At 39.7% G+C, this 14,303-nt stretch overlaps 1 protein-coding gene across 1 annotated transcript; it reads left to right on the top strand.

Annotated features, from left to right (window-relative positions):
- Positions 1 to 5,308: 5,308 nt before the first annotated feature.
- On the top strand, positions 5,309 to 14,228 carry LOC306975125 (CD5 antigen-like; the record flags this gene model as incomplete). Its single annotated transcript, XM_079572545.1, has 6 exons — positions 5,309 to 5,360; positions 8,854 to 9,147; positions 11,363 to 11,665; positions 11,889 to 12,008; positions 13,695 to 13,882; positions 14,217 to 14,228. The coding sequence occupies 6 exons, from the start codon at positions 5,309 to 5,311 to the stop codon at positions 14,226 to 14,228; spliced, it is 969 nt and encodes a 322-aa protein (XP_079428671.1).
- Between the last annotated feature and the right edge of the window lie 75 nt (positions 14,229 to 14,303).

Genomic DNA, 14,303 nt, shown 5'->3' with positions numbered 1-14,303 from the left:
CTGTGGATCGCCTCTTCTCCTCCAGGGGACGCTCTTTGGAGAGGGGTTTGCTCCAGTGAGGCAGATGTTCCAGTGTGAGGGCCATGAGTCTGCTCTGAGGGACTGTCCAAGATCCAGCGTTATCCAGAACAACTGTTCATCTTCTAAAGCTGTGGTGCTCTCCTGTTCAGGTACAGTACTCACACATTCAATCTACTGTTACTGGTTTACTTCATCAGTTTTCACAGTTAATTAATGGATAGTCGATAACAAGCAGGTTAAAAGAGAGTTTCTAGTTATCGACTATAATATACAAACCATTTACCACAAGGCTGCATTTCCTTTGTTTTGTTGGATCTGTTTCTTGTCTCTTCAGTCTCTTCTTTCACTTTATGTTGTGTGTGCAGAGCCACTCAGGTTGACTGGAGGACCTCATGCTTGTGCTGGGACACTGGAGCTAAGACACAGAGCACAATGGAGACCTGTGATTTTTGGATCCGAGCCCAAAACAGTGGCTGCTAAAGCGTGTCATCTTCTGGACTGTGGCGTTCCACTTTCAGCCAAGTTTACCTATTTCCTTCTAGATAAAACTATGTGGTCCCTGTCACCCACTTGTATGAAATACCCATCTCTTTTTAGAGACTGTGTCTACATAGCAGATGAAACTGATGCACAAACTCTGGAAGTGAAATGTTCAGGTAATCCAAAAACATGACTTTTTTTAGATTATCAAGTTTGTCTTGGGGATGACCAGGAGTAGAACAGGCCTTCAGATCAAATCAGATTGGCCACTCTGGTGCCCTCTCAGTCACCGCACAATAGCTGATTGTATGTTCTTATTTTTTATTTATTTAAAGGTATACAGGAGGATTTTCCCGAATTTTAGGAACGAACCGCCCTCTCCACTTTAAAAAAAAAATGCGCATGCGCAACGCTCTACCTGCCTCCGAGGAGCCTTTCTCTTCTTCTCATACACTTCGAAGACACTTTTTCTCTTGCGGCTCTCTGCCATTTTCAAACGACTCGGTACGTTCTAACAGCGCAACTCACATAGGCTTGAAAGTGCGCATGCACAGAAATTAACAAGGGGCGAGCAATCGTCTTGATGATCCACCCGGAAATAGAACATCCTCCGCTATACCTTTAAGATTTGTGTATTGTGTGTATAGATGGACCATTTTCTGTAATCCCTAAAAAGTATTTTTTTATTAGTTCACATTTTATGCTTGTAAACCAACTCGTCATTGTAGTTGAGAAGTTATCCGCATTTGACAAACCAAGTTTTTAAGTAGAAACAACATTTGAAGGCAAGGTATAGACGAAGATTTGCCGGTGAGGTCACAGTGTGACAACAAAAGCCAAGTGAGTTTAAATGTTCAATGCAAATCGAGTAACGCTTACTGTCCTGACCCTCCTTAATGTCAAAAAAGGCACACTCCAAAAAAGAGCCTCAAAATAACCATACATTCATAGTTTTTTCTGCTTCTTTTTACAAAAATATTCAGTGGCTTTTGGGTCATTTTGACCAACTGCAGGCTGCAGTGGCTTTCGGGTCAAAATGATCCAAAGACCACACAAGGGTCAACCTGTTACTTTCTGTTCCACCTGATCAGGGCACTAGGATTAGGGTTAGGTTTAGGGTCAGGGGTTAGGGTTATAACTAGGGTGAGAAGCAGCGAATGTGATGTAAGATGTGTTTCGCTCACACAGATCTCACACATAGGTTTAGAAACTAGAAAGTCCTGGCTTTTAAATGAGGTATCACACTGGCATATAGGCTGTAAACTCTCCTGTCAATACACTTTGAGATTTGGTTATGCATAATTGCCAGCCCTAGCTGAAACTCTAAACCTAAGATGTCAGATAACAGGTTAAAGGAAAGATCTAGTTCTGATCCTGGTGGTATTTGGAAAGTCATATTTCAAGAGATTATACAAATACAAACCATTGTTTCCATCCCTGTTCTCAATCATCATTCTGTATTTTCCAGATTCTGATGATATCAGACTGGTGGGCGGGGCCAGCCACTGTGAAGGAGAACTTCAGGTGAAACACTTATACAGATGGAGAGAGGTGCATTTTGAGGAATTCTCGCTGCTCACAGCAGCCCGTGTTTGTCAGCGTTTAAACTGTGGATCTGCAGTTTCTCATGAACGGAGAGTCAACTCTTCTCACTCTGCTGTGGTGCTCAAAGCTGATTGTGTCCAATCTTCATCTCCATTGAGTCAGTGTGTGAGAGACAATGATTTCTCTAGTCACCACTACTACAGCATCATGTGCTCAGGTACAAACACCTACAGTATATGACAGGAGGCACTTTTTATTCACGGAACATGTACATATGGAAATGGCAAATCCATCAAATATTCAGTTTTAAAACATATCAATGTTTTGAGAGAGCATCATACTTTGTGATCAATAAAAGTTTTTATTTGTATTCAATTGTTGATCACATTGTGTTCAGACTCTGTGAGGCTGCTCCGTGGATCCAGTCAGTGTTCTGGGTCACTGGAGGTCAAAAGGAACCAGTCCTGGACTCTGGTCTGTGAGGAGGACTTTGACCTGAAGGATGCAGAGGTGGTGTGCAGGGAACTGGGCTGTGGATCGCCTCTTCTCCTCCAGGGGATGCTCCATGGAGAGGGGTTTGCTCCAGTGAGGCAGATGTTCCAGTGTGAGGGCCATGAGTCTGCTCTGATGGACTGTCCAAGATCCAGCGTTACCCAGAACAACTGTCCATCTTCTAAAGCAGTGGTGCTCTCCTGTTCAGGTACAGTACTCACACATTCAATCTACTGTTACTGGTTTACTTTCTCAGTTTTCTTCAGTTTATTAATGGCTAGTAAATAACAAGCAGGTTAAATGTAAGAGTTTCTGGTTATCAACTATAATATACAAACCATTTACCACAATGCTGCATTTCCTAGTTTTGTTGGATCTGTTTCTTGTCTTGTACTTAATCAGGCTGTTCTTTCACTTTATGTTGTGTGTGCAGAGCCATCCTTGACGTCAGGTAGGCCATTGCCCTCTGAGTTGACATCAAGTAATTTACTCAACACATCACCACATAAAAGCAGATTTTATTGTCTTTTTTTTTTTTTTAAGAGAAACCCAATTACTTATTGTTGTTGTGGCTGGTCCCTGCTGTCACAGTCATCGTTGTTGCAGTAATTGTCCTGATCGTCTGCAGAAGAAAGACATCCTCATCAAATGGTTGAAGAATAATTCAGCACATTCAAATAATATACAACTTACTGTATGATTCAATGTCTGAATTTGTTATTATGTTCTTTTTAGCTCAAGGAACCACAAGACGTTCTGAACCATGCAACCCGGAGGTGACCACACAGTATAACTATTATTCCAACATGAAGCTTGTAGAAAATAGTTTGACCTTATCATTTTCTTTTGTCAGAATGTGGAGTATGAAAACGCATCTATGTTTGAAGACCACGTCTATCAGAGCCTCAGTCCAGGCACTATGGACCCGGAGTACATCGAGCTCCATCCAAAACCGCTTAGCTAAAACAATGCAGTCAATAAAAAGCATTTGCTCTTGAAAGCATCAGTCATAATGATAAATCTTTTGTATATATTTTTTCTTTACTTATTCTCATTTTTCATATATTTGTTATCTTTGATTTTGTATTTTGTTTTTAAGTTGCAGTAAGCGTTCTTATACATGTCTGACTTACAGCAGCAACACTTCTCGCATCAATAGATTTAACCTGTTGCACAAATGATGAAGCTATTTTTGCATTTTTAGGTCTTAAAGATGGCATTAAAGATGACAGACCGTGCAAAAATGAGACATATTCTTTTGGGCAACTCAACATTTGATATATTATGTTTTAAAAATGTCTATCAAAGGATCATGACTGAGGTACAGTGTTACATGGGGAACAACAAGGAGTCACTAGCACATCCTCGGTGCTCTGGTGAACCCTTTTGCACAGCCTGTAACATTGAGGTTTCTGAGTAGCTTATTGGTACTGATTCAAAGGCTGGTGGATTGATCCTGGCTGGCTCACCATAGCATTGTGTACATTTGGAAGCATAAGTTAACATTTATGTGTTGTATTATATTTGCATTTGTATTTGAATGGTTTATCATAATGTTTATTGACTTGTTCTTTTGATATTAATATTAATGTACTTGTATGTTTAATGTGGGGCTCAGGGGCATCATAGTTTGGTGCTTAAAGAGACCTTCAATATGTGATAACATTTAGTGCTGTTACTCTGACCACAGACTTCCTGTGCCTTATGAAAGAGTATGTAAGAAATAAAGTGTATTTGGGCCATTACTTCAATAAATTAAATGAAGATTATCAGCAAAATGAAGTGGGCTTTATTTTCCTTCTTTTATTTTCCTTTCCTATTGAGTAGCTACACAACAATGAGATAAAATAATGCTTCACAACATTATTGGTCCGTTTGGGGCAGCTGGGACCAGAGCGTTACTCTTTAAGTTCTCCCACGCCACTGTCACCTTCAGCTTTATTGCACAACATCCGATAAAGAGGAAGTGGTGGATTGGAAATTATGATATCGGGCAGTTCTTACAAGCATAAACCTCACGAAGCCCATTTTACAAACCGACAATGGTTCAGGTGGTTTTACTGGCGGTTCTGCTCTTGGGTCTGCAGCGGGCAGGTACGTAACATGACATGATATATGATGTGAATGCAGATTATATAATTGTATGTCTTTAAGTTACTTTTAGATTGCTTTCACACAACATTTAATAGAGGATTTTTTTTTTTTAATTGTGCATAATGCCAGGCTCCTGAGGTATTTGCCATATTTTAAGTTTTTTTTTTTTTCCAACCCCCAACCCCCGCCCTCCATTCGACAGGGGGGCGCCCCTCCCCTACCCAGGAAAAATGTCAGCGCCTGCCATGGTGTAATGTGTATTTCCCATGTCTTGATGTTTCTATGTATGTGCTTTGCCTTAATCTGATTGTAATTTCACATATTTTCTTTTGCAAGATACATTGGGTTACCTTGTGTATGAAATGCGCTGTATAAATAAAGTTGCCTTGCCTATACATACTTATCATCATTTCAACTTCACAATCAAATCATGGATCACTAGTTCGGTGTCAGCATCTGTGCGTGCGTGGGTGTGCGTGGGTGTGTGTGTGCGTGTGTGTGTGTGTGAGTGCGTGCATGTGTGTGTGTGTGTGCATGTGTGTGTGTGTGTGCATGTGTGTGCGTGGGTGTGTGGGTGTGTGTGGATGTCACATATCAGATACTAAAAAGCCAGTGATTTAATCGTGACGATAAGAGAGCTGGCACAAACCTCCCAGAGCTCAGTGTTAAACCAACGATGGTTCAGCTGGTTCTACCCGCAGTTCTGCTCCTGAGTCTGCAGCTGGCAGGTACGTCTTCACTACGAAACATCACAGAGCAATAAGTCATGTGTGGACATACTGTACGTGGAAATTGGTCGACGTAATTATTTCATGTTTTTAGATTTTCAGAAAGCTTTTGATACCATTGATCACAGAATATGGAAAAATATGGATTCAGGGGAAATGTACTTTCGTGGTTAGAAAATTATTTAACGGATTGTTCCTAATACGTTTACTTAAATAGAGTTGCGTCCCGCTTACAGAGAATTAATTGTGGGGTTCCGCAAGGTCCCAAGTTATTTTTGTTATATAAATGATATTTGTAAAGATTCGGATGTTCTTAAATAATATTTTTTTCCGTGGATGATACAACGATATATAACTAAAGAATTGGTTTGACGTGAATAAATTGTCATTGAATTTAGATAAAACAAAATTTATGGTATTTAGTAATAAAGAGATAAACGATGAGATCAGGATCAATATTAATGAAAATGAAATAGAAAGAGTTAATCATTGATTGTAGAATGACATGGAAACCACTGTGACCGGGTCACTGAGTAAATGTATGGGGTAGTCGTTTGTCCAACTGGGGTGCTGCAGTGAACGTGTTTTAAGAGTTGACTGGTACTGGCCTCTCCTGTAAAGGCGCCAGAAGCCCCGGTTCGGCCATAGTCTGGTGTATACAAGTTGGCCTCTGTTGCTCAATTTATGCTCTCAATTTATGCTCTCATATTTGTGCTCTCCAGTTTTTTTTTGTAGAGTAAGTGAAGTTTGTCAGTTACTGGGTGGGTTACTGACGGGTCGCCGAAACAAAGTTGCCTTAGAGATTAACCATAGCCCTGCCCCTTAACATAGCAATGCACTTTTCCACGTAAACATTAGCACTTTGAAACCAAGCACTTTAGGCTGTGAATGTGGATTTAGCTTTTCATTTTGTTGCTTTGCCTTTGGTTTGGGTTTATTTGCAGTTTTGTTTATTATTCTATTCTTATTTCTGTTAAACTAGTCCATGTTTACTTTCTGGAGTGTGGGTGCGTACAAATACATTTTAAAGAAATAACCTATTTTTAATAATTGTAAAATAAAGAGATATAAATTTTGTACTACTTCTGACTTTGCTCATTTTTGTAGCCAGACCTACCTGCCTATTTTCACAGGGAAACCCTCTGCTAACTTAACATACGAGCATAGTGCAGACCAGGGGGCTCGTTGCCCCGCCCTTGTCCACAGCACGTTAGAGAGGTTACACCACATATTTTAAACACGCAATATATTTTAGACAAAAATGCATTACATTTACTTTATGGTTCTCTTGTCACACCATACCTAACGTATGGTGTCGAGATATGGGGGAAATACTTATATTACTATTAAAAAAGACGGTTATCAGATTAATTAATTATGCACCTTACAATTCACCAAGTCATTCACTGTTTATCCAATCAAAAATCTTGAAGTTCTATAACTTAGTCGATTTGTACGGGGCAAAGTTCATTTACCAAGCTAAACATCCCTAAATGCTTGCAAATATTGTGTACCCAGCGAGAAAGTAACTATACTCTCAGAGGAACATATTTAATCAACCACAAATACATTCTATGGAATAGCTGCTGCAATGAGTTAAAACAAGCTACGTCTCTTTTTCAGTTCAAAAATATTTACAAGAGAATAGTAATGGAAAAGTATTTGACAGAATGAAAATTAATTAAATATGCTTCTGGAGCGGACAACGGTCCAGCCGTGTTTATTCAGCGAACAAATGGTTATTACCATTAACGTGCTGCATTTATGATTTAAAAGTGAAGGGCCGGCACAATAAGCTTTAGCTTCTGACTGCGCCTGCTCATTTATTGTGTTCATTGCTTGACTTGCATGTTTTGAATCATTTGTAAATGACCAAACCGAAATAAACCAAAATGTTAATTCAAATGAATGAATGTAAGGTTTTATTTGGAGAAGAATATATTAGCTGGTTGGTTTATGATTCAAATTTTAAACCAGGAGTCATAATGAACAGCAAAATTTAAAAACTGGGCTCATAGAGGTCTGAGCATACAAAGTAACTTAATCAAAAAAGCGGAAATTATAAGGCAGAAATATGATTTGGAACATCTATTTTCAGGTACGAGAACATTATCAAAGAGAGATGAGGCATGATGGAAAAAATGTAATATCTGAAATGTTAAGTTGTGCATGTAGGAACAACGGAGAAATGGTGATAACTAAACTGTATCAGGGATTGGTATCCAACTAAAAAACTTCAAAACTTTATACAACAGATAAATAGAAGAAGAAAATGACTAGTAGAAATATGTGAAGACAAATGACATTACGTGAAACTCACAACATCTCGAAATTGGAAAATATTTTGTTGGAAAAATGTGGTAAGATTTTTTATAACACCAAAGATCAAGAAGGCAAAAAGGAAGGGAAATACAAAGTAAATACAAATACAGTAGTTAATTATAATCCTTCTGGCAACATCAAAAAAGGCCATTTCACGGAAATAAAGAGGACCCACCCAACCCTGAAAAATTAGACAGACATTATGAAAGAAATTAACAACATGGAAAGACTAATATAGTATAAAACTACAGCAAGAAACCTGCATAGAGATGGAACAAATTGACTTGATACACACACTTAATGCAATATGACCTCTGACACTGTGCTGTAAATGTTCATTTTGTTGTTGTAAAATGTAAAAAAAAACCTTCATTTTGTTTGAAGCTCAATTATTCTATTAAAAATATGATTTATAGTAAATAGAACACATGAATGAATCTGAGATCATCATGGTCTACTGTAGGTTGACATAGGCACATGTGAGTGCTTATTGAATGGTGGGTATTCTCTTTATGGGTCTTTTAGATTCTGCATAAAAAGTGTCAGGCGACAGGCAAAGAGCGCTTTATCAGACCGATCAGACAATTTCACTGAGCTATCCACTTCCTTTAAGCTACATATACGCCAGAAGAGACTGTGTTTTGAAATGATATATTAATACTACGCTATTGCTTCTTTTGACGGTTATAGTTAGATTCTGACTATGAGGCCCCCGTATATTTAATGTCAGGAGACTGTGCATTTTTGTGAATGAGGAGAAGATTCTCCAACTGAAGAATGTGTACTAGCAGTGGTCACACTTGGTCTTCTTCTGGTTGTTCTTCATACGGATTTTAGCCGATTATTTTCCGTAAATTTGAGCTTTAGAACTGCAACAGCCCCTGGTTGTTTTGGAGAAGATTTAGTTAATTCACAGTTATTTTATTATTTTATTTATTTACTTTCTTAGCCCAATATTACAGCACCCAAATATTGCTCATTTGATCAACAGAAGAACAATTTGGAAATTAAATATGGAACAGATTTTTTTTCTTTTCTTTTTTTGAACTGTCAACAGAAAAGCACCACATGGATAATGACCCTCCATAAAAGGAAAGATCTAGTTTTGATCCTGGTCGTACGTGGAGAACAATATTTAGTGAGATTATACTTGTCATTTTGTATTTTCCAGATTCTGATGATATCAGACTGGTGGGCGGGGCCAGCCACTGTGAAGGAGAACCTCAGGTGAAACACTTAAACAGATGGAGACAGGTGCATATGGATGACTTCCTGCTGCTCACAGCAGCCGGTGTTTGTCGGCGTTTAAACTGTGGATCTGCAGTTTCTCATGAACGGAGAGACAGATCTTTTCACTCTACTATGGAGCTCGACGCTGATTGTGTCCAATCTTCATCTCCATTGAGTCAGTGTGTGAAAGACGATGATTTCTCTAGTAAACGTTACTACAGCATTATCTGCTCAGGTACAAACACCTACAGTATACACTGCGTTCCAAATTATTATGCATATTGTATTTTTGTGTCAAAAAGGTAAAAAAATGAAATAAAATAATGAAACTCATGGATGGTATCGTGTCTCGGGGCTCTTTGAATCACTGACATTAATCTCAGAGACCTGGGATGATTAGTTTTCAGGTTAAGCCCAGTTAAGGGAAAAACTACTGAAAAAGGGTGTTCCACTTTATTATGCAGATCATCATTTTCAAGCAATATGGGAAAGAAAAAGGATCTCTCTGTTTATGAACAGCGTAAAATAGTTGAATGCCTTGGTCTAGGTATGAAAAGAGATTTGTGGATGATTCAGACACACTCGGGTTTGTGCAGATAAAGGCACAATATGGACGGTTTCTGCCAGACAAACACATCAGATTAAAGAGGGGGTATTATGCTTTTTTCAGTCCCACAGCACCAGTCTATATCACACTACAATGATGACCACACCTTCTGTTGGTCTGTAAATGCAGTAAATTAGAATAACTGCCTTGTAGAAAATTGCTCTCTCAAAATGGCTGTAGTGAATGTCTTGAAATAGGCCTCTGTCTCTTTAAGAACCTCTGACCCTTTCCGACACGCCCCCTCCACACACTGTCTGTGGCATCAGTGGGGAGGGGGTTCTGGTTACTCGGCTGGTGACGAAAGCTCGGAGGCGTCTCCAAGAGGTGGGGGCGTTCCTAGGAGGACTCAGGCAAACCTATCCCTAAAATGGCTGCCATCAGAGTTTTTACAGATACTCAAAAATACGTGAATGTGCCAAGGCAACACTTCAGGCATGTTTTTAATGAGGGAATGACATAATAACATGATGTAAACCTTGAAAAAGTCGATTTTAACCCCCCCTTTAAGAGAACAGATGCTACAAAGCAGCAGACAGGTATTTGAAGCTTCTGGTGCCTCTGGAGTCTCCCGAACATCAAGGTGTAGGACCCTCCAGAGGCAGCAGTTGTGCACAGAACTTCTATCCGTGCCTCCCCTAAACTGTTAATTGAAGATAAGATAAGATAAGATAAGATGATAAGATGATACTTTATTGATCTCACAGATGGAGAAATTGCATTCGCTGATGAACAACAACGGCTGCAGTGGCCGTTGTATCCCCGTGTCACCCTGGATGGTCAAATCAATGGAGTAGTGGATAGTTGGTGAATTGCAACAATGTCCCAACAAGTCGGTGAAGTCAGTAAGGAGGGGGTGGAGTCATGTTTTGGGCCAGAATCATGGTGAGAGAGCTGGTCGGCCCCTTTAGGCCCTTTTAGGCTTAAGGTGTGAAAATTACCTTTGAAAAATATGTCGAGTTTCTGACTGACCACTGTCTTTTATGCTACAAAAAGAAGAGCCGTGCTTTCCTGAACAAAATCCTCTTCTTGCATGACAACGCACCATGTCCTGCTGTAAAGAATACCTCTGCATCACTGGCTGCTATGGGCATAAAAGGAGAGAAACTCATGATGTGGACCCCCTCTTCCCTGACCTCAACCCTGTTGAGAACATTTGGAGCCTCAACAAAAAAAAATACTATGAGGGTGGGAAGCAGCTTTTATCAAAACAGCAGCTCTGGGAAGCTATTCTAACATCCTGCAAAGAAATCCAAGCAGAAACTGTCCAAAAACTCACAAGTTTAATGGATTTAAGAATTTTGAAGCTGCTATCACACAAGGGCTCCTTTGGTAAAATATAACTTGACCTGTTAATATTTTTTTGATTGAAATAGCTTTGATTTCAGTAAATATGACCTACTAAGGCTACAAATTCAACAAATGACCATTTTCAGTTAATTACACACTTTTAAATGTATTGAAACGATGAGCTTCATAATAATTTGGAACAGTGGATTTTGAGGTTTTTGCCACATTCATTTTTGCAAAAAATACACTGGGAGATTTTTTCAACCACATTTGAATGATCCTCTACCGGCTAAAGACTTGAAAGTTATGCTGACTCTCATTTAAGTTGACAATTTAGAAAATCTTAGAAAAATGTCATTTGCATAATAATTTGGAAGGCAGTGTATGACAGGAGGCACTTTTCATTCATGAAACGTAAATAAAATAAAATAAATTCTTATGAGACAAATCTATTAAAATATCCTGTTTTAAAACATATTAATGTTTTGAGAGAGCGTCATACCTTGTTAAATAATAAAAGTTATTTTTATTAAATTGTTGATCACTATGTGCTCAGACTCTGTGAGGCTGCTCCATGGATCCGGTCAGTGTTCTGGGTCACTGGAGGTCAAAAGGAACCAGTCCTGGACTCTGGTCTGTGACGAGGACTTTGACCTGAAGGATGCAGAGGTGGTGTGCAGGGAACTGGGCTGTGGAGATCCTTCTCTCCTCCAGGGGGCGCTCCATGGAGAGGGGTTTGCTCCAGTGAGGCAGATGTTCCAGTGTGAGGGCCATGAGTCTGCTCTGAGGGACTGTCCGAGATCCAGCGTTATCCAGAACAACTGTCCCTCTTTAAAAGCTGTGGTGCTCTCCTGTTCAGGTACAGTACTCACACATTCAGTCTACTGTTACTGGTTTACTTCATCAGTTTTCACAGTTAATTAATGGATAGTCGATAACAAGCAGGTTAAAAGAGAGTTTCTAATTATCGACTATAATATACAAACCATTTACCACAAGGCTGCATGTCCTTAGTTTTGTTGGATCTATTTCTTGTCTCTTACTTAATCAGTCTCTTCTTTCACTTTATGTTGTGTGTGCAGAGCCACTCAGGTTGACAGGAGGATCTGACGCTTGTGCTGGGACACTGGAGCTAAGACACAGAACACAATGGAGACCTGTGATTTCTAGATCCGAGCCCAAAATAGTGGCTGCTAAAGCGTGTCATCTTCTGGACTGTGGCGCTCTACTTTCAGCCAAGTTTACCTATTTCTTTCGAGAGAGACTTGTGTGGGACATGTCACTCAGTTGTATGAAAAAGCCTTCTCTTTTCAGAGACTGTGTCTATGTAGCAGATTACACTCATGCACAAGCTCTGGAAGTGAAATGTTCAGGTAATCCAAAAACATGACCTTTTTTAGATTATCAAGTTTGTCTTGGCGATGACCAGGAGTAGAACAGGCCTTCAGATCAAATCAGATTGGCCACTCTGGTGCCCTCTCAGTCACCGCACAATAGCTGAAAGTATTTTCTTTTTTTAATTTTATTTAAGATTTGTGTATTGTGTGTATAGATGGACCATTTTCTGTAATCCCTAAAAAGTATTTTTTTTATTAGTTCACATTTTAACAGTTTATTTTAAAACCTAATGTCTGTATTTATGATGCTTGTAAACCAACTCGTCATTGTAGTTGAGAAGTTATCCTCATTTGACAAACCAAGTTTTTAAGTCGAAACGACATTTGAAGGCAAGGTATAGACGAAGATTTGCCGGTGAGGTCACAGTGTGACAACAAAAGCCAAGTGAGTTTAAATGTTCAATGCAAATCGAGTAACACTTACTGTCCTGACCCTCCATAATGTCAAAAAATGCACACTCCAAAAAAGAGCCTCAAAATAACCATACATTCATAGTTTTTTCTGCTTCTTTTTACAAAAATATTCAGTGGCTTTTGGGTCATTTTGACCAACTGCAGGCTGCAGTGGCTTTAGGGTCAAAATGATCCAAAGACCACACAAGGGTCAACCTGTTACTTTCTGTTCCACCTGATCAGGGCACTAGGATTAGGGTTAGGTTTAGGGTCAGGGGTTAGGGTTATAACTAGGGTGAAGAGCAGCGAATGTGATGTAAGATGTGTTTCGCTCACACAGATCTCACACATAGGTTTAGAAACTAGTAAGTCTTGGCTTTTGAATGAGGCATCACACCGGCATATAGGCTGTTAACTCTCCTGTCAATACACTTTGAGATTTGGTTATGCATAATTGCCAACCCTAGCTGAAACTCTAAACCTAAGATGTCAGATAACAGGTTAAAGGAAAGATCTAGTTCTGATCCTGGTGGTGTTTGGAAAGTCATATTTCAAGAGATTATACACATACAAATTTCAGGAACCATTGTTTCCATCCCTATTCTCAATCATCATTCTGTATTTTCCAGATTCTGATCATATCAAACTGGTGGGCGGGGCCAGCCACTGTGAAGGAGAACTTCAGGTGAAACACTTAAACAGATGGAGAGAGGTGCATATTGAGGAATTCTTGCTGCTCACAGCAGCCCGTGTTTGTCAGCGTTTAAACTGTGGATCTGCAGTTTCTCATGAACGGAGAGTCAACTCTTCTCACTCTGCTGTGGTGCTCAAAGCTGATTGTGTCCAATCTTCATCTCCATTGAGTCAGTGTGTGAGAGACAATGATTTCTCTAGTGACCACTACTACAGCATCATGTGCTCAGGTACAAACACCTACAGTATATGACAGGAGGCACTTTTTACGGAACATGTACATATGGAAATGGCAAATCCATCAAATATTCAGTTTTAAACCATATTAATGTTTTGAGAGAGCATCATACTTTGTGATTATAAAAGTTTTTATTTTTATTCAATTGTTGATCACATTGTGTTCAGACTCTGTGAGGCTGCTCCGTGGATCCAGTCAGTGTTCTGGGTCACTGGAGGTCAAAAGGAACCAGTCCTGGACTCTGGTCTGTGAGGAGGACTTTGACCTGAAGGATGCAGAGGTGGTGTGCAGGGAACTGGGCTGTGGATCGCCTCTTCTCCTCCAGGGGGCGCTCTATGGAGAGGGGTTTTCTCCAGTGAGACAGATGTTCCAGTGTGAGGGCCATGAGTCTGCTCTGATGGACTGTCCGAGATCCAGCGTTACCCAGAACAACTGTCCCTCTTCTAAAGCTGTGGTGCTCTCCTGTTCAGGTACAGTACTCACACATTCAGTCTGCTGTTACTGGTTTACTTTATCAGTTTTCTTCAGTTTATTAATGGCTAGTAAATAACACGCAGGTTAAGAGTTTCTAGTTATCGACTATAATACACAAACCATTCACCACAAAGCTGCATTTCCTAGTTTTGTTGGATCTGTTTCTTGTCTCTTACTTAATCAGGCTGTTCTTTCACTTTATGTTGTGTGTGCAGAGCCATCCTTGACGTCAGGTAGGCCATTGCCCTCTGAGTTGACATCAAGTAATTTACTCAACACATCACCACATAAAAGCTGATTTT

This window comes from Gobius niger, assembly GCF_951799975.1.
Source record: "Gobius niger genome assembly, chromosome: 15".
NCBI classification, from domain to species: domain Eukaryota; kingdom Metazoa; phylum Chordata; class Actinopteri; order Gobiiformes; family Gobiidae; genus Gobius; species Gobius niger.
This window is presented reverse-complemented; position numbering and strand designations above follow the sequence as displayed.